The 20,167-nt window shown below is 42.0% G+C and overlaps 1 protein-coding gene across 1 annotated transcript; it reads left to right on the forward strand.

Moving 5' to 3' along the window:
- Window positions 1–3,487: 3,487 nt before the first annotated feature.
- slc25a33 (solute carrier family 25 member 33) lies at window positions 3,488–18,325 on the forward strand. Its single transcript, XM_061844622.1, has 7 exons — window positions 3,488–3,776; window positions 6,645–6,818; window positions 8,693–8,770; window positions 11,502–11,602; window positions 11,774–11,840; window positions 16,168–16,448; window positions 17,338–18,325. Exons 1-7 carry the CDS (start codon window positions 3,736–3,738, stop codon window positions 17,535–17,537), a joined length of 942 nt encoding a protein of 313 aa, XP_061700606.1. The 5' UTR covers window positions 3,488–3,735; the 3' UTR covers window positions 17,538–18,325.
- The last annotated feature ends 1,842 nt before the right edge of the window (window positions 18,326–20,167 follow it).

Below are 20,167 nucleotides of genomic sequence, written 5' to 3' on the forward strand. Positions count from 1 at the left end.
AGATAAACTCTCATTGAATGATTATGATTGGGGGGGGTCATCTCCACGGAATGTACACAGAAACGTATTGCGGCCACACTTCGTAAACCTCTGCGACTGACTTTTTTTTTTTTTTTTTTAAATGCGCATTGTTCTCAAATGAGCCAACTTGGCATTATAAATACTTTTTGGTAATTTGAGATTCAGAAGAATAATTAAGAAGAATATTTCTCCGCCACACCAGACTTGTGCATGCAGTACCACAGTTCCTCTCTTGGTACTCGGTCATAGGCTTTCTCTAGGTCTACAAAAACACAATGCAGCTCCTTCTGACGTTCTCCCTACTTTTCCACGCTCATCCTCAAGGCAAGTAATACATCTTTGGTACTCTTCCTAGGCATGAAACCATACCGTTGCTCGCAGATACTTACTTCTGTCCTGAGTCTAGCCTCCACTACTCATCTTTATTCCTCCATAGTTTCCGCAGCTCTGAACATCGCCTTTGTTCTTAAAAACGGCGACTAGGACATTTTGTCTCCATTCTTCTGTTATCTTCTCTCCCACTCGTATTCTACTGAATAAATTGGTCAAAAACTCCACAGCCACCTCTCCAAATCGCTTCCATAGATCCACCGGTATGTCATCAGGACCAACTGTCTTTCCATTTTTCATTCATTTCAGTGCCTTTCCGGCTCCCCCCTTACGAATCATCGCCACTTCCTGGTCATTCACTCTTCCCTCGTCTTCTCTTCCTTCTCTCCCATTCTCTTCATTCATTAACTTCCCAAAGTACTCTTTCCAGCTACTTAGCACACTACTGGCACCAGTCAACATATTTCTATCGCGATCCTTCCCATCTCTATCCTTCTGTCTGGCCAACCTGTAGAGATCCTTTTCTCCTTCTTTCGTATCCGACCTGATGCGAGTGTCCCATCGCCCAACATACTAATAGCTGCATGTTTCATATTTGCTCACTTGGTGTCAGCAGCTGTGCTGTATTTGTATCCAACACCAAATAACCTTCGTCAATGTCACTGGTGAGAGTATTTTGTTCTCAGTACAACTGCTGGTAGTCTGTCCGTTTCAAACTGTATGAAGAATATGAATAATCATTCTGTTACATAGGAGGAGGCCCCAGAGCTCAGTGGTTAGACCACTGGTTTGGTAAATCAGCAGTCGTGAATTCGTATCCCGCAAGGGCCTCCAATCCCCGGGAGAGGTTGTGTCAGAAAGGGCACCCGGCGTTAAAAACTGGCAATACATACGAGCGTTTATCTTGAGACGTCACGCTGGAGCGACCCCTAACGGGACAAGCCGAAAGAGACTTTTATTCTGTTACATAGGAGGCCTGTTGAGATGAACACCCTCGCTGAATTGGTGTCTTGAATTGCCACGAGACAATCATTGTTATACACACCTGATTAATCATGATTTTAATAAACGATGCGTGTTAATCAAGTTTGGTAAGACCGAAGCCACAAGACTGCAAAGGTTACCCCTCCCACGGAGAAACACCGCCTATCATAACCATACCCTCACGTACTTTTTATGGTCCATGGACCGGAGCCAGCGTCACATGTCCTTGTAAGTCCAAACAAGGGACGCTCTGTTGTTGTTCTCCCCAGTGAGGGACACCGTGTTGCTTTTCTAGCCATGTTATCTTCTGTTTTTCCCCATTTTTTTTTTTTTTTATCACAGCTGGAGGCATAAACCAGTGTCTAGTAAACATCTGCAAGTTGAATTCCAGCAGGAGACAACAATGTAACTGGATGAGCATAATAATGTGGGACTTGCTGTTCTTCCTTTAACTGTGGAAATTATATATATGCCATTCAAAACAAGTACTATTCACTTATATAGAAAATTGTTGTATGGTTTCTAGGGATTTCCGTCATATGTTGCGATGTATCGGATATTGTTACATAGAGCTCGAGCACGTGACGTCACCGGTTTCACGGCGCCATATTGCCGGTCAAAGAGAGCTGCTCGGCATTGTGGGAGACATTGAAACGGAGGAGAATATTTACAAAACCTAAGACTTGTTGTGCTGTTGCATTGTCACAACAGACGAGACAGATATTCAAAGAGGTCATTCTATGGCATATCAGCTGAAAAGAAGAGAAAAAGTCGATGGATTTCGGCAATTAAACATGGTGGATGGTGCCCAACCAAAATACGCACACTTGTGTAGCAATGGCTTCGTTTCAGGTAGGAATTATTCTTAATCTTGAATTACGAAGTATTTATCATGCCACTTCCCGTCCTTTTTTTAAAATCATAGTTAATGAATGCGGATTGTGTAAAACCAGGGGTCGTTTATTTAAATATTGGTATTTGTATCGAATACGAGCTGAAAAGATCGCTGGATTCCGGCAAAGGTTAATGTGTCGCCAAACACGCTTCCGCGTTCACGAGCCGCCAAAACCGTCACTATGTGGGATTTATTCCTGATGAGAGCAGAAGTATTAGTACCTGTCCAGACTTTTCTACACTTTCAAACATTTCCGTGTAAAATCTCGACAACTTACTCACCAGATCCACGTGTAGATCCGGTTGTCCAAGACAAACGGAAGCGAATTAACAGTCCGATTTCTTATCGGCGAAAACATCGATTTCGGCATTAAATGCGGGTCATCTATGCCGAGTTTATCTAATTTTTCCACGTACCATCGTTTATTTTCATTTTCTAAATGTCTGACGGTATCGAGCAAGACTCTGGGCGTCATGTTACAAGACATATTTCCGTGTCTTCTCCAACCGACTTGGCATTGAGCAATGCTCAGCTCGACCGCCAATATGGCGATGTAAACAAAAGTCACGTGATTTTATGATGTAGGCGCACGAGCTCTATACGCCTTCTTACCCTAATCCATATCTTTAAGATTCTTTTTTAACAGATCCCCCCCCCCCCCTAATACGTATTGCATTTCGGTTTAAAAGAGGCAAACTTTGCCTGATTCTCAACTGACCTACCTGGTTTAGGCTTCATTCGTGTTTAAATTTATCACATTTGTTTTTTTTTATAAATGATATACACGTACATGTGTTTAACTTTTGTCTGATGACATTAGCTATATAAAAAAAAAAGTTAGGCTTCAAACAATCACGTAGGGTCGTGCACACAAGAGGTCAGCTATCCCGGTTTTCCCGGGTTTGGTCACGTGACGTTCTGCAGATGACGTTACATTTCATAACTGAGGATAAACTTAACGGAAAATGAATGAATGAATCCCCAAAGAGTACAAAAATAATGTGCAAGTACATTTACTTGAAAATCTACTTTTGTCCTTCACACCACTGCTAGTTTTTCGACACATAAATTGAAATTACACACATAAATGGAAATCTTAACCGACGCCGTACCCATTTCATAACCGATCCGGCAGAGTTGACCTCGTGCTCCTTTTTTTTTTTTTTTTTTTTTGGGGGGGGGGGGAACAACAACAAAGGAACATGGAAAAAGGTCAGAGACGCGAATGTGCCAAGCACGTGTGCCCCCCACGTCACAGACAACACCCTCCGCCGTCCCCATGACGTCATTGCGGGCGACGCCTCCTCAGCAGACCTCTCGCCCGGTCCGCCTCTCGCTGACAGCGCCGCCCAAGCCGCCTCACACAAAGTCAGCTCTGTGCACGTGAAAAAAAAGAAGCTTCGAACCATCCTGGTCAGCGCCGAAGCGACTTTATTCGTACTTTTTTCCCCACACATTACTATGGTGGCTGTTTGAAAGTAAAACATCAAAGAAGAAGTAGGACGATGGCGCAGAAAGACACGCTTCTGCATCTCTTTGCCGGAGGGTAAGTCAATATAATGCCGCTGCTTCCAAGCGTTTATGCGAAAATGAATACGGTTATACGAGTCACCTTCTTCTTCTTCTTCTTTACGTACTTAAAATATTTTATATTAGTAACGAAGAGCTCCTCTAGGGCCGGTGTGACCGGACCGCTAACGGCTAGCGCTAGCTAGCCTGCGTTAGCATTTCATTCTCATACAAAGCTAACATTTCGATGCGTTCTGTATGTATGGGTTTTCGATCATTTTGAATATTATATATGTTTTGAATATTGTCAATGCCTTTTAAACACACACACACCCCTACAGGGAAAACCCGCAATGTCGTAAATCATCAGGCTACATCGTTCCATATATTAATACGGAGCTCACGGATATTAGCGAGCTAATCTTAGCGTGGTTTACAGTATGTATGCGTCACGTATGGAGCTGAAAACGTCGTGTCCTGTGCGTGAAATTCTCCACGAACGTCACACTGTGATGTTGGAACTCGAGCTCGCGGTTTGTTGGCACGATGGCGGATCTCACGGGCTTGAGTTTTCTGTTATGTAACGAGAAGAGGCGCAACGCCAGCACGTTGGGAGTCCTCGGATACAAGTTATTTGTCACGTTACGAAACGGGGGAAAAAAAACAAAACCATTAGTTCCTGTTGTTGACGAGCGGCGACACGCTACTATATTTATATAACAAAAAAAGTCGAGTTTTACAACGGATGGTTTTAAAAAATGACGCCATTTTACCCTTGAAAAATCCAGAACCGCTTTAGCAGCGTCTGCTATTAACATGATCCAACACAAAGCGTTTTTAGTAATAATATTAATTAAAGTTTTCCAAACTATTATTTCCCGATTTACCTGGAGCCGAGGCACTTTTTTTTTTTTTACAACAATCCAAGGCACACCACTAAATAAAAATGTCACCAAAAGTATTTGACGGTATACACTGAAGTGATTACTATCTCATTTTAATGATGCATTGAATTACCCATTCTGAAATCTGCACTTGTTTTGCTGAACACAAAGCTATTCATTTGAGCTGTGACAACAGGTAGATACACAAATTAATCAGCCCTTCAGCTACTATCCATCCATTCATTTTCTTTGCCGCTTATCCTCACAAGGGTCACAGGGAGTGCTGGAGCATATCCCAGCTGTTGCGGGCAGGAGGCGGCCTGAACTGGTTGCCAGCCAATAGCAGGAGACATAGAATCAAACAGTCGCACTCACAATTACACCGATGGGCAATTTAGAGTGTCCAATTAATGTTGCATGTCTTTGGGATGTGGGAGAAAGCCCACGCAGGCACGGGGAGAGCATCCAAACGCCACACAGGCTGGCCCGGCATTGCACCCGAAACCTCAGAACTGTGAGGCCATTGCTTTACTAGCTGATCCACCGTGCCGCCGTTCAGTAAAAATGAATAATATCTTGCGCTACAACCCACGATCTCACTCGGCACACTAATGTTGGGAGTGTGTGACAAACACGTTTGCTAAAAAAAAAGTTGTGGGAATGTCATCATGCGTTGTTCTCTTTACTCCCACATTGAAATCTACTTCTGACAAATAGCCATTTTCATAATTTGACATAATTTTCACAATAACAAGTGTGACACATTCCAAGTAAATGGGCCACAAATAGATTTGAATATTCACCCAGAGTGAGTGTTGATAATCATTACGTGTTGCGATTGTGACGTGAATGCAATTAATTTTAGTCAGACATTGTTTTAAAAAAAAGTTTTTTTCCCGCACATAGTATATGTTTGACTCCAATTTAACACTTTTATGTTCTGCTTTTATACTGACAACATAAACACAATAAATCCCATATTAAAAACAAAATTAAACATTGCAACTGTGATCCCATCATGTGTGGTTAATACAGAATTCCAGTGAAATTATTAACTGTCTTAATCCATTTTATCTTTCTGTATAGAAAGAATAGTACACATTCTCTTTTTAATTAAAAAAAAGTGTGCCTGAGGACAGCTCACACAGCCATTACGTGACTGTTAGTATAAACATGAATGTTTGCTGCTCTCAACAACAACAACTCAACGTTAATTTGCTCGTGTCAAACGGTTGAAAGATAATTTAGAAAAGTAAACAAAACACAACATAATTGACTCAGAGAGATGCATGGAGATAAAACTGTTATTTCATCATCCATTTTGCAGAGCCTTTGCGGATATAGCTGTTGTTTTTATCTGGATAACCAATTAAGTGCTAATGAGTCGAATTTGGGGAAAAAGTATCTGCAGGCTGGTGATGTGGTATCAGTGCATATAGTATCATGAAATTATTACGGTAACTACATGTTGCATTCTCGACCTGAAATATGAGATTTGAAAGTAAGTTGCTTTAGGACAATTTTTCCCAACCTATATTGAATCAAGGTGAATGGTTTACATTAGGAAAAAGTCATGGCACACCACCAAACAAGCCTTATAAAATAATCATTAATAATATATATACTGAAATAAATTGTGATTTCTTCACAAATTTACTTTGCACAAAACCTGGGCCTTTTTATTTGAACATAAAGCTGATATTCTTGCAGGAGTTGAAACAAGGCACACACGGTGATCTTAATTTTTGGATCAATTTAGTGAACTTTCATAATTTCCCATGGCACAGCTATTGTGGTAGCATTTTGTGAAATTGTGGTTTTCTTAGAGGAAAACAAATATTTCACCAAAAAGCTGATACCCACTGAAAGTGCTTGGATCTTGTGAGGTATGGTGGCCATCTCGTGTGACTAAAATATTCTGGTCTAGGGGCCTTCAACTTAAGGGTTTCCTTATTAGGAGTCAAACAGATGTGTTGAATACTTTGATTGACAATCCCAACTGAGTAGTGTACATTTCGCAGGTGTAGCGGTACAGTGGGAGCCATCGTGACCTGCCCCTTGGAGGTGTTAAAGACACGGCTACAGTCCTCCGGTCTCACCCTCCGGCCGGTCTTCCAGGTCCAACTCGGTACCCTCAGCGGGGCTGGGGTCATCCGGCCGGGAACTGTCACGCCTGGGCTGGTGCAAGTCTTACGGTAAAAAAAACATAAAGCAGGATCAAGCAGTGTCCTCTTGCTTGGCGTCCCTAAGCAGCTGCAAGTGCTGAAACGGGCTGGCATTTTCCACCGCACACTGCTATATGAATCAAAAGGTTTTTTTTGTTGTTTTGTTTTTTTTATAAAGCAAATAAATTTGTTTTGCTTAGCTTTATTTGTAGGCACTCATATTTTGTGCAGCAACTACAAAGGTGTTTTTATGTGGCCGCCTCAGGCAAAAGTTAAGGAAATTATGAGTTGTTTTTTTTTTTTTTTTTTTTTAAACTGGTTGCTGCAGCACCAGTGTTAAATTACACCCAGATGACAGGGGCCTGGTATGCTGTTAACTAGGGCCTTAAATTCTAGACACCCAAACGGATGATAAAAAAAATAAAAAGCGTCTACGGGAGCAGATTTGTGTGCCGGTTCAGGTCTCCGATGGCTTCAGCCCAACATGTTTTTTACAGTTGCGTGCGTGTGCGCGCTGTCTTGGCAATGACAGGCATGTTCTTCCAGTGTATCAGATAAAACGTACATTAGGTTAGCTCGGAGGCCATAAATAACCGCCAGCCAATGACTTTGACCTCAAAACATTTTTATTAGTAGTTTTACTTTTGAAAACAGGTATAACTGTTAGAGCAATTTAATGGCTTCATAAACAATGTTCTCTCTTAATTTTTGACGTGTCTAAGCAAACACACTAAGGGCGTGAGCGCTCCTTTTGACCGCCATGAGCAACATCAGACGTACGCATTGTGGTCAGATCCGTGTCATCCATTGTAGTTACATGGCTCATTAAAAAGTTCATGTTACATTCCCATCAGAACAATTTTGTTTTTGCAAACTTACACTGAAAATGTCAGCAAACAAAAAAAATACATTACAATACAAATACATGCTAAACCAACTATTAACTATAAATTTGAAATGTCACTAACAACTTTGTTTCATTTGTTTGTTTTTTTTAACCCACAATGATATCTCCGTCTCTTTAAAATTGAATTATTGCTTGCAGAACATCTTTAGCAATGCATGTTGAAAGCCGAATGATGCTCCCAAACAGTTTTAGGGGTAATGTTATGTTGCCTCCTATATTTAAAATACAGAATTAACTTTCCTCGATCAGGCTGTGCCAAGGTGGAATTTTAACATAATACATCATCTCATCCTTCACTTTCTACTTTGGCTTCAGACAAGACATTTTTTACTCAAAAAAAGAGGAAAATCTCATCCAGTTTCACCATTTTTTTCCCCCATTATTCACATACCCCAGTGTTTGTAATTATGAGTGTACCCCTTTAAAATGAAGGGCGGCGGTGTCACGTAAACTAGGAAGTAGCCTGTGTGGCAAGGTGTGGCCGAGCAGCAGCTATTTGTGAGAGGCAGTGTGCTGCCGTGTTTTAAAAAACAAAACAAAACAAAAAAAAAAAGATGTCAGGCTTCACTGCACTGGATCTGTTTTCCTCTGCGCTGAGTGTGCGCAGCTGCGCAGCTTAGAGGAAACATTGCTCATAAAACTTTTGGGGACAAGGAGTGTGTTACAATAAACAAAGACCGGTCTGCTTCCGACAGCATTCAACTTCCACCTGAGTAGTGAAGGTCACAAAAGTTACCGGTAAATAGATAGTAGGGGTGTTGTCCCTTGCACGCCAGTTACTTGTGTGTCTGTGTTTGGGGTGGGTGTAGATCTGTCTCAAGGGACCGCCACTGATGAAACACTTGCAATCATATTAAGAAGATGATATAATGGCCGTTCCTTAATAGAGCAGGACATGTCGATGTATTTTAACATGCGCTTGTTAATCAGCAAACAATTATAACCTTGCTTGTTCTTTGTATTTGATGACCAATAGTCGTGTTTGTATTTCTTTCAGATCAATCCTCGAGAAAGAGGGACCAAGATCTCTTTTCCGCGGCCTGGGGCCAAATCTTGTCGGCGTGGCTCCGTCAAGGTAAAGCAAACCCCGGGTTAGGCATTTGGGTTTCGTCCATGTTGACGCAACCCGCACCGTGTTTACGTAATTGTATTTTTTTGTTGCACAAAGTCGAACTATGTGGCAATGTTGTGATGCCTGCTCGTTGGTGCGCAGAGTCACTGATTACACACTATGAGAGCTCTCTGTACTCAAAAACAAAAGTTTACACGACCCCAAAACGCAACAAATTCTGAGTTACAGTGAAGAAAATAAGTATTTGAACACCCTGCTAAATTGCAAGTTCTCACACTTAGAAATCATGGAGGGGTCTGAAATTTTCATCGTAGGAGCATGTCCACTCTGAGAGAGATAATCTAAAAAGAAAAATCCAGAAATCACAATATATGATTTTTTTCAAAAGATTTATTTGTGTGATACAGCTGCAAATAAGTATTTGAACACCTGTCTATCAGCTAGAATTGTGACCCTCAAAGACCTCTTAGTCTGCCTTTAAAAGTCCATAAGAAGCGTATCAAAGTTTTGGCATGGCCTAGCCAGTCTCCAGACCTAAACCCAATAGAAAATCTTTGGAGGAAGCTGAAACTCTGTTTCTCTCAGCGACAGCCCATAAACCTGTCTGATCCAGAGAAGATCTGTGTGGAGGACTGGGCCAAAATCCCTCCTGCAGTGTGCGTAAACCTGGTGAACAACTACAGGAGACGTTTGACCTCTGTAATTGCAAACAAAGGCTACTGTACCAAATATTAACATTGGGTTTCTCAGGTGTTCAAATACTTATTTGCAGCTGTATCACACACATAAATTGTGAAAAAAATCATACGCTGTGATTTCTGGATTTTTCTTTTTATCAGGCACCTACGATGAAAATTTCAGATCCCTCCATAATTTCTAAGTGGGAGTACTTGCAATATAGCAGGGTGTTCAAATACTGATTTTCTTCACTGTACTATGCTCAAGTGTCCTCATGAACAGTAAGATGTTTTTCAGCAGCATTGTTCAGTTTTGTCTCCCGTACAGAGTTGAGCAGGTTGGACCTAAAATGTATAGTTACGGCCGCACGAAAAAGAAAACAAAAAATACAATTACCAAAAAAGGGTACAACGTTTTTGATATTTACTTTAAAATGTAACATATCAAAAATCTCACACGAACATCAACACCACAATCTGAAATGAGCAACTGATACTGCCCACTCATTACCAGATGTATCCATATTTATCAAGTAATGTAATTTCAGTGTGTTTAGTCCTTTCAGTGTTTGCACACTCAAATCAACTGTTGATACTGCCGATGGGGCTGTTGTGTCAAAACATTTACTTTTTCAGTTGTCTGTGAAACTTTGTCTTAAGTGTTACGAGACAAGATCCTCAAACGGGTCTCACCTCGGGCTTCTATCTGTACTGGTCGGACATTATTCTTGTAGTGTCATTTTGTTTTCAGTGTGGCCCGAGTAATCCCGTGTACATCCTAATATTCAAATCACGAATTAGTTCCTGTACTAAAAGGCACATAAACACCGACATTTCCTACTGGTTGAATTTGTTTTTTTTTTTTTTAAATACATTTAAGGCCCACTTATACTTGTGCAATCAAAGACGCCCGCATCACGTGACCTGCGCGTTGCCCCGCGGTGCACTGCTGCGTAGTTTCGGGGTGGGGTGGGGGGGGGTATTGTCCGTCATTGGTTCATTCAAGTCACATGCTGTGATGATGTACTCACCGTTCCTCCGTGCTCCACATAGCGCCGACGTCGCCGCCTTCTTGATTTTGCAGCATGATTGCATATGTCATCTGGTCATGTAGGTCCATTTGTTCAAGCGGACATTGTTCAATGGTCACCGCCATTGTTGTTGCTTTGATCCTTGTTTCGGAAAAGAAATATCAACACGTCTACCGGAAATAACCAGAAAGTGCTGACGAAAATCCACCCTGTGTCGTCCCAGCCAATACCGGCCGTAGTGACTCCTCTGACTTAGAGAAGAACTGCAGCACAATTTCAAAACTGCTTGAGTATAAAGGCAAACTATGCACGGATCAGCCACAGTCATCACAGACGCGGATATAAAGAGAACTTTACATTTTCCCCGCTGCTACTGTACATGTAACGTGTGAGTTTTGCTACCATTTGCATTGCATAACTTCATCTCGTTAGGATAGTTTTTATAGTTATTTTTCCATTTCATTTTATTCGTTAAACTTGGAGTATTTTCATTGTATCTGCATCATACAACGAGAGTAAAAGCTTTTTATTCGGTGCATTTATAAACTCTCATTCATTGTGTCAGAACAAGCAAATCCAGTGTAGTATAGTACACTATTATAAATGCACCACAAATCATTGACTGGACTTTGAGCCTGCTGGGTGAAGACGCTCTTGGGGTTACTTTTGCCCCTGGTTAATGAATAGCCGCATCATGAGGCTCTCATCCCGTCATGCCACCACCCTGATCCACTAGCCAACTTGGACCTGCTCCCATTCAGCCCGGCTCTTGTGGCCGCTGGGGCTCTCAGTGCTTATTCAGCCCGTTCTGGTGTGATGACAGTGTGTTCTCGAAGCGAGGCGCAGGGGAACCCGCTCCTCTGGACACAAGCGCTCCACAATCGCTATGAATAGCCCCGCGGTTATTAAACCACATTCACAGGTTTCGCGGCTTGAGAACGCGTCCACGTTGGTGTTGTAGTGCAAATCTTACCCGGACCTTCTGCGGCATGTGGGTTCTTACCAGTCGGTTCTCTCATGTTTCAGAGCTATTTACTTTGCTGCATATTCCAAATCCAAAGAGCTCTTCAATGGGATACTGGTTCCCAATAGTGGCGCTGTGCACATGTCCTCTGCTGGTATTGCAGGTGAGCCACTCGCATACTGTCACACACAGCGTGAAAGCAGTGTCATGCGCTACAGCAGCCATTGAGATGTTTTGCTGTGCTTGAAGTCGAACAATAAAAGATATTCTCAGATGTCCTTCCCATCCTGTCTTTGTTTTAATAGCGGAACAACTACTTTTCTTTGTCCCTCAGCTTTTGTGACAAACTCCCTGATGAACCCCGTCTGGATGGTCAAGACCAGGATGCAACTCGAGAAAAAGTGAGTAAGCCCTTAAGAACACCTTCTCTCTGTGTTTGCAAAGAGTAGCCAGACCACTAATCCCCAACCATCATGGATCATGAGACAGGTGTGGCACAGGAAATGCTCTGGTTTCAATTAATTGACCTTTCCGACTGGCGATCTTAACCTCCGCCCCCGCCCCCCTAAGATACATTTGCCATGTCCCACAAGCTTCCAAAATGGCCACTAAACAGAACAGATTTGAAGTCGACCCTCTAACGCGTATCCCAGATAATATTGCGGTATGTTTTTTGCCAAATGCGTCAGACTTGTCCAAGAGAGTTCTACAGAGAGGTCTCAACTATTTCATGTAAGGATATGTACGTGGAATTAAGATTTTGGACGGGGCAGGACGCAATGTCAGAGTTACAGCGAAACGTTGGCGATCGATCCAAAAAGTTTGACGGCTCACAAACTTCATATTGAAATCCAACAGTATAAAATAGTGGAATTGTACTGCACATGTAAAGTACGGTGAGTACTTTTTACTTGGAAAGATCACGAGTAATATCATTGTAGTCATGTACATGATTCAAATAACTGGGTGTATTCATTTGACTTGGCTCGTAATGGAACCCAGTGCTCTGACTTAAAAGTCTGATGTGATCCGAATAGGCAAATAGACATTCCTCTTGCATGACATGGTCCATTTACGTATCACTTATGCGACTCTTCGGCATAAAACCTTACACACTTCATTCAGCAGGTCAGTGATACGCTAACAAAGTGAAAGTTGTTCTCCTGCAATTTATAAAGCACTGATAATAATTCAATCAAACTTCAAGCTACTTCTCCCTCACTTACCTTCCAACATACAGCCTTGCGTTTGTTGATATTGTCCACATTTAGTTGTACGTGCGCTCTTCCGCGAGGCTTAATCCATCGTAGACACTTCACCAACTGTGATTTAGGCTTTGGAAAATGGATCAACCGGGCCCCTTGTAACCTAGCAGGATATTTTTCATCAGAATTGCGCGTTCCCGAAGCGCATCTGAGGACCATTTCCTTCGTAACATTAACTTTTCCAAGGGCACGCCACTGACAACCAGCGTTGCTTGCGGGACAATACGGCAAGAGGGGCGTGTTAAGCCAGGGGTTAAGACAATGCGACTATCTGATTGGCTATTATTATACGAGTAATTGACAGGTCAAAAGGTCCATTATTATATCTACCGCAAATAATCTCATTATTCATCTATCCATGCCAACAATGTGTAGTCAAGGCAGAGCAACGAAATGTTCTTCCACAAGATAGCAGACTGTGCAAGCAACCCAACAGGTGCAGATTTCACACTCAGTAAATTTGTGATCTTATTGAGATGTGGCTTTGTGTGCAGTGAGATTTTTCTGATGTAAAATATGTGCCTTGGCTATAAGTTTGGGGGAAACACCGAAGTCGACCAATTAATTCGGACTCCTTGAAGGTGCGTCCTCAATGTGTACAATGTCATTTACAACAGAAGCGCAGATCGCCTAACATGGCGTTGCTGTCCTTGAGCCATTCACTACGTGACACTCGGCTTGTGATCGGTGTCTGTAAATACACGGCTCTGACGCAGTGGCCTGTGTGCAGAAGAAGAGTCTATATTTACCCTTGCTGTGTTGTACATGGAAGGTCACAGGAGAGTGTTCGTTCTTTTTTGAAATGGGAAAAAAAAATACAAATGCAAATTATTTTTCCAACAAATAACTCTCATCTAAGTGTGGAAAAGACAAGAAAAATATCAAGCATACCAACGTGAAGGTTCGTTATTCATTTAACTTTAAAGTTAGAGATTGACAGCTATTGCATAAGGGATAAATAGAAGATTAATATTTAAAGACTCATTCTAAATGCTTGCAATTCATTTTGATTTTTCTGAGAAAAATGACAATATTTTGACCTGCACATTCAACCCCCCCCCCCCCCCCCCCATAAAAACATGAATTGGCGCAAAGGGAGCATGTTCAACAACAATTGACAAATCCCACAATCATGTTGAGTATAAAATCTAAATTCTTCTTTTTTTATTTTTTTATATTTGTAGTGCATTTCCTACAGTGTCATAAATTTAATTTAGTTTGTAAAACCAGGCGACCAAAGAATGAATGAATGTGTATAGACGTTAAGTTCATTTCTAAAACTAAGATGACCTTGGAACCATTTACATACGGATCAGAACTGGGAAAGAACCAACCTGCGCAATCACTGCCACGTAACCAAAATGATGTTTACTGTCAGGTGGACGCTCTTGATTTTCCTGCGAAGTCATAACGTGTTTGTACAGTATTTACAAGGAAATTCATTCGAATGACTCGATAAAACAAACTCGAGTGGGTTTGCGACGATGTCATTGGATGCCCAAAAACAGACAGGCCGTCTATCGTTGTTTACAGCGGAACTTGTGTTGGCAACACATTTTAAATTGCTGCACTGTTGTAATAAATGCTTGTCAAGACGTTAATGAAAATGGAACAAAAAGTTTCTAACCCGTTGGGGCAAAGTGCAATCATCCTAAATGACTGGGGTTAAGACATGTATTTTGTTTTGTTGTTTTATGTCTCTTGTCCTTTTGTACTTTCATTTATAACCAAATCTGCATGATGGAGGATAGATCATGTAGTTATGAATTGGAAAGTAGGCACTACTAATAGTGCTGTTTCTCACCTTTTAATGAACACACAAAGGGTTATATTGCATCTCAGGACAGAAGACTGACATTCCGGATCGTAGTATTGATAAAAGTCGCATGACAAGCGTTGTTGTGTTCAGAGCATTTTTGGAAAATAGCTCGTTGTTTTGTTTCCTTATTTTGAAGTTGACAAACAGGAATAGTGAAGTTACAAAAATGCTTCTACTGAAGTGCAGAACTGCACCGCATTATACTTAGATTATTTTAATTGCCTTTATTTTGCAACATGAGAGGAGCAAAATATTGGGGGCAAATGTCAGTATGATGTAGTGTGATTTTTCACTATAAAAGCCAACGCACCAAAAAGCCCCAAATGTATTATTGGTAAATTAGTACCTTTTTAAACATTGTTTATATTGTGCATTTGTTCCTCAGCACATTTTTATTGTATTTTATATAAACAGTACAATTGGGATTTCTCCAGTACTCACCAATTTGACATAACAGCACACATCAAACAAAAATGTTAGGAATAAAAAGTGCCTGTGTGTGTAAAATATACTCAACTAATGATCCCAATTTACTCACAAATGTACTTGTTGAGGGTGAAATCTGGAAGGGTAATGTTGTGAAAAGATAAGGTACTGGTTAATTGTACCTTCTGCCATCTAGTGGATGAGCATTTAAATTTTCTTTATGTCACTGGCAAAGATGAACAAAGACATTTGTAGTAAAGATTGGGTAAAATAAAATGAAATCGGAACCTTCACAGCACTCTTAAAGGTCAAGTGTCAAGATTCTAAAAGAGATATTGTCATGAAAAATACATATAACATGATTCACTTCAATGTCCATACGAAAAAATAAATGTGATCGGAGAGCGCGTCATCCATGCGTAAAGTTGCGGAAGTCTCATTCGACATTCAAGTGGTAGCCATGTTGCTTGCATGGTCTGTCCACCGCGTCATACCCCGACATCCGCAATGGAAAACACGCCGCGCCACCTACTATGGGAGACGGAAGCTCTTTTCAAAGAAGAGAAGATCTCACAATCGAGTGAAGTGACCGGGGCAATATTACCCTTTCGTTTAGAGCCATATTTCGATGATATGCGGATCATTTCTACCTAACAACAGACTCCAAGACTGTATGGATGAGCCAGGCCGGCCGAAGCCGTGGCCGGCGCCAACGCGTACATCGACACATTTAGCACCCTTGACTTACATGCGCGGATCTTTTGTTACATTGTGAGAGGATTACGTCTAAGGAGGATTGGCTAAAACGAAGGAACAAAGAGCTACCTTCCAGCAGGTAAAACTAGTAGAAACATACGAGACCGCCTGAGTGGGCGTCTGCTACTAATGTCACTTCCTGCTTCTTCTCAAAACCAAATCCCTCGGGAGGATTTTCATGGCAGGAGTTACAAAAAGCAATATACGTCAAAATCATGTTGTATGGTGAAAAAACGGCTGGGTCTATTCTGGCTGCCTTTTTCTCATTAATAACATACTAAAAATCATGCATTTCATGACAGTGGACCTTTAATATTCCGAGCTGTAGTGCATGAAATTACTGCTCTGTTACTTTCTTGTGCCGCATTCTGAATCAAACATTTAGGATAAAATGGCAGCCTGCCCTAAAAATAAGCATCGTGAATTTGTCAAAAGCTGAAAGTCATGTGTTTGACTTTTCAGAGCACGAGGGGAGAAGAAGATGAATGCCTTGCAGTGCGCCCGCCACGTTTACAAAACTGAAGGCGTCCGCGGCTTCTACCGCGGCCTGACCGCGTCCTACGCCGGCATTTCCGAGACCATGATCTGCTTCCTCATCTACGAGACACTCAAGAAGCGGCTCGCCGACAACCAGCTATCGTCCCCAGAGAGTGAAAACGAGAAAAGGGCTTCCGACTTCCTGCGCTTGATGATGGCGGCCGCTTTCTCGAAGGGCTGTGCGTCCTGCATAGCCTACCCACATGGTAAGCTGCATCTTCTGCCCATGACGTCACCCCGGACAGTCGCCATTGAAAAAATGCAGTGGCCCCTACTATGGGAGACGAACACGCCCCTTCTGACATGGAAGCTCTTTTCGAAGAATAGAACATCTCACAACCGAGTGAAGTGACTGGGGTAATTCTACCTTATTGTTTCGAGCCATATTTAGGTGATATGCGGATCACGGCCAAACAACCTCCCGGCTCGATCCACCTCCGCGGAGGACAAGCCACCCCGACAAGCCGGCGGGCGGCTTGGCCTTGTCGCCACGGCCTGTGGAGGCCGTCCTTCAGCGACTGCTTCACGAAAGCCTTCCGATGCGCACATCGACACATTTAGCACCCCTGATTTACGGATTACGCCCCCCAAGTTTTTATTTATTTTTTTGAGTAGCTGTATACACACCTACCAGTCATTTGGAACCCACGAAGGTCTTGTCATTTGCACCCGTGCACTACATTTTTCACGACGAACCGGGTCTCTTGGAAACTTATGAAGGGTAAATCGATCCTCCCGAGTGTTTGAGCATTTTGGCTAACACGAAGGAACAACGAGTTACCTTCCCGCAGGTAAAACTAATAGAAACAAGCGAGTCTCCTTGAGTGCGCTCCTGCCATGTACGTCACTTCCTGCTTCTTCTCGAAAACAAATCCCTCGAGAGGATTTTCATGGCGGGAGTTACTAAAAGCTGTATACGTCAAAATCATGTTTTGTGGTGGTGGTGGTGGTGGGGGGGGGGGGCCCACATGGGTCCATACCGGCTGTTTTTTTTTTTTCTTCCATTAATAACATATTAAAAATCATGCATTTCATGACAGTGGCCCTTTAAATATTTAAATATATTTATAATTTTTTTTTTTTTCTTCTCCACAGAAGTGATTCGGACAAGACTCCGCGAGGAAGGCAGCAAGTACAAGTATTTCTTCCAGACCGGGAGGTTAATTGCTTTGGAAGAAGGCTACGCAGCTTTTTATAGAGGACTCATTCCACAGCTAATTAAGCAAATCCCCAACACAGCCATCGTCCTGTCCACATATGAACTCATAGTCCATCTACTGGGAGACTCCAAGTAAATGGCTGCGTTGGTGACTTGGGTTTTTCTTTTGGGCGAGCATTTAACGCCGTGCACCATAGCTGAAGAGGAAGAAAAAAAAAAGTTTGAAATTTCAGCACATCGATGTTAGCGTGGTGCCCGAGAGACTTCTGTTTTGGAACTGAAGCGACTGGTTCCCTTATTTAAAGAACACATTGTTCTACTGAACGCTTGCGGAGAGTTTATCGAAATAGAACAAGATGTTGCGAACCTGTGGGGAAAAAACGCAATCTTCCTAAAAATGACTTGTGTTAACTAAATTATTTTGTTTTGTTGTTTTGTGTCCGTTTTTGTATTTTCGGTAATAACCAAATCCGCACATGAGGATGGAGGTTGGATCGCGATGATGAAGGGAAATTATTCACCCAAACGTACTACTAATAGCGCTGAGTCTCACCTTGAATGAACACAACTTTTGGACAAGTACAATATTGCTTGTTTTCGGGTTAGATTTATAGAGCAGTCGTATTTTTCTTTAATATATAAACCTATATTTACATGCTTACCTCATTTTGTTTTTGTGGTTAAAAAAAAAAAAAAGGATTGCGACATTTTATTTTACAGTGTGATTAGGTTGATGGTTACTTTGACCAGCAGGTGAATAAAATTCATTGAGGTAAAAAAAAAAAAAAGTTTTTCTCCAGACACAAATATGCCTTGACATTTAAAAACTCATGTGCTGTGGAAAATTCTCACAGTGAAAGAAATTAAAGATATCGTTTGTCCTTTCATTTTCTAACAAAATGCCCAGTCTTCTCTATTTTCAATCATGTCATTTCTCTGTACATAAAACATATTGGGGGGGTGTTAACAGTACGGTCTTGGAATACAAAAGGATCAATTCCTGCTGTGCAAATCAGTTCGATGGGTGCCTTCGTTACCTTAAAATTTCCGAATTACAGCACATATTCGTCTGAAACACACATGCCATGACAAGGAATTATTAAAAATGCCAACAGTACGGTGGTGACTGAGCGTGCCGAATTGTGGCGCACCCTGGGAAGACAATGTTACCATTTTGAACAATCTGACAATCCCCTCAATGTGCACAGGTAAATGGATATTTCTTGGTCGTGCTGTTTTATTTTTAAAAGATGTATCACGTTGACCCCATATTTTAGAATAGTACAGGACATGTATGAGGGCAAGCAGAACAGCGGTGAGATGTGACAGAAGAGTTTAAGGTGGAGGTGGGACTGCATCAGGGATCCGCTCTGAGCCCCTTCCTGTTCACGGTAGCAACGGATAGGCTAACAGGCTAGGTTAGACTGGAATCCACTTGGACCATGATGTTCGCAGATGATATTGTCTTCTGCGAGTCATTAAAAACAACAAATTATAGTAAACTAAGATATTTTGCACTTTGAAGATTAACTGATTTTATATATATATATATATATATATATATATATATATATATGTAGAGAGAGAGAAAAGTTCTCATTCGAATGAGAAAGTTTCTTGTTTGAATGGGAAACTGCTTTTATTAAAGAGTACCACAGGTGCATTATTTGCCTTGAGGATGCTTGTGGAAAAGTACAGAGAAGGTCAGAAGGAGCTACATTGTGTTTTTGTAGACCTAGAGAAAGCCTATGACCGAGTACCAAGAGAGGAACTGTGGAACTGCATGCGCAAGTCTGGTGTGGTGGATAAATCTATTAGAATAGTGCAGGACATGTATAAGGGCAGCAGAACAGTGCTGAGGTGTGCTGTGTGTCAGAAGAATTTAAGGTTGAGGTGGAAATGCATCAGGGATCTGCGCTGAGCCCCTTCCTGTTTGCTGTAGTAATGGGTAGGCTGACAGATGAGGTTAGATTGGATTCCCCTTGGACAATGATGTTCGCAGATATTGCGATCTGCGGTGAAAGCAGGGAGCAGGTGGAGGAACAATTAGAAAGATTGAGGTATGCACTGGAAAGGAGAGGAATGAAGATTAGCTGAAGTAAAACAAAATATATGTGTGTGAATGATAGGTGTGGAGGGGGAAGAGCGAGGCTACAGGGAGAAGAAATGGCGAGGGTGGACGACTTCAAATACTTGGGGTCAACAATCCAGAGCAATGGTGAGTGTGGTAAGGAACTGAAGAAACAGGTCCTAGCGGGGTGTAACTGTTGGTGAAAGGTGTCTGGTGTTCTTTGTGACAAGAGTATCCGAGAGGATGAAGGGCAAAGTTTGGCACCAAACAGCGGTGAGGCCGGCCAGGATGTACAGATTAGAGACTGTGGCACTGAAGAGACATCAGGAAGCAGAATTTGAGGTAGCAGAAATGAAGGTGCTGAGGTTCTTGCTCGCAGTGACCAGGTTGGATAGGAGTAGAAATGAGCTCATTAGAGGGTCAGCCGAAGTCGGATGTTTTGGAGACAAGGTTCGAGAAGAGCAGACTTCGGTGGTTTGGACATGTCCAGAGGCGAGAAAGTGAGTAAATTGGTAGAAGGGTGACGAAGATGGAGCTGTCAAGGAAGAGAGAGCGAGAGGAAGACCAAAGAAAAGGTTGATGGATGTTGTGAGGAAGGACATAAGGACAGTGGGTGTTAATGCATAAGACAGGCTTTGATGGAAAAAGATGACACGCTGTGGCGACCCGAAAGGAAAAGAAGATCATGCTGGCCC

This window comes from Syngnathoides biaculeatus, chromosome 2, assembly GCF_019802595.1.
Source record: "Syngnathoides biaculeatus isolate LvHL_M chromosome 2, ASM1980259v1, whole genome shotgun sequence".
NCBI classification, from domain to species: Eukaryota; Metazoa; Chordata; class Actinopteri; order Syngnathiformes; family Syngnathidae; genus Syngnathoides; species Syngnathoides biaculeatus.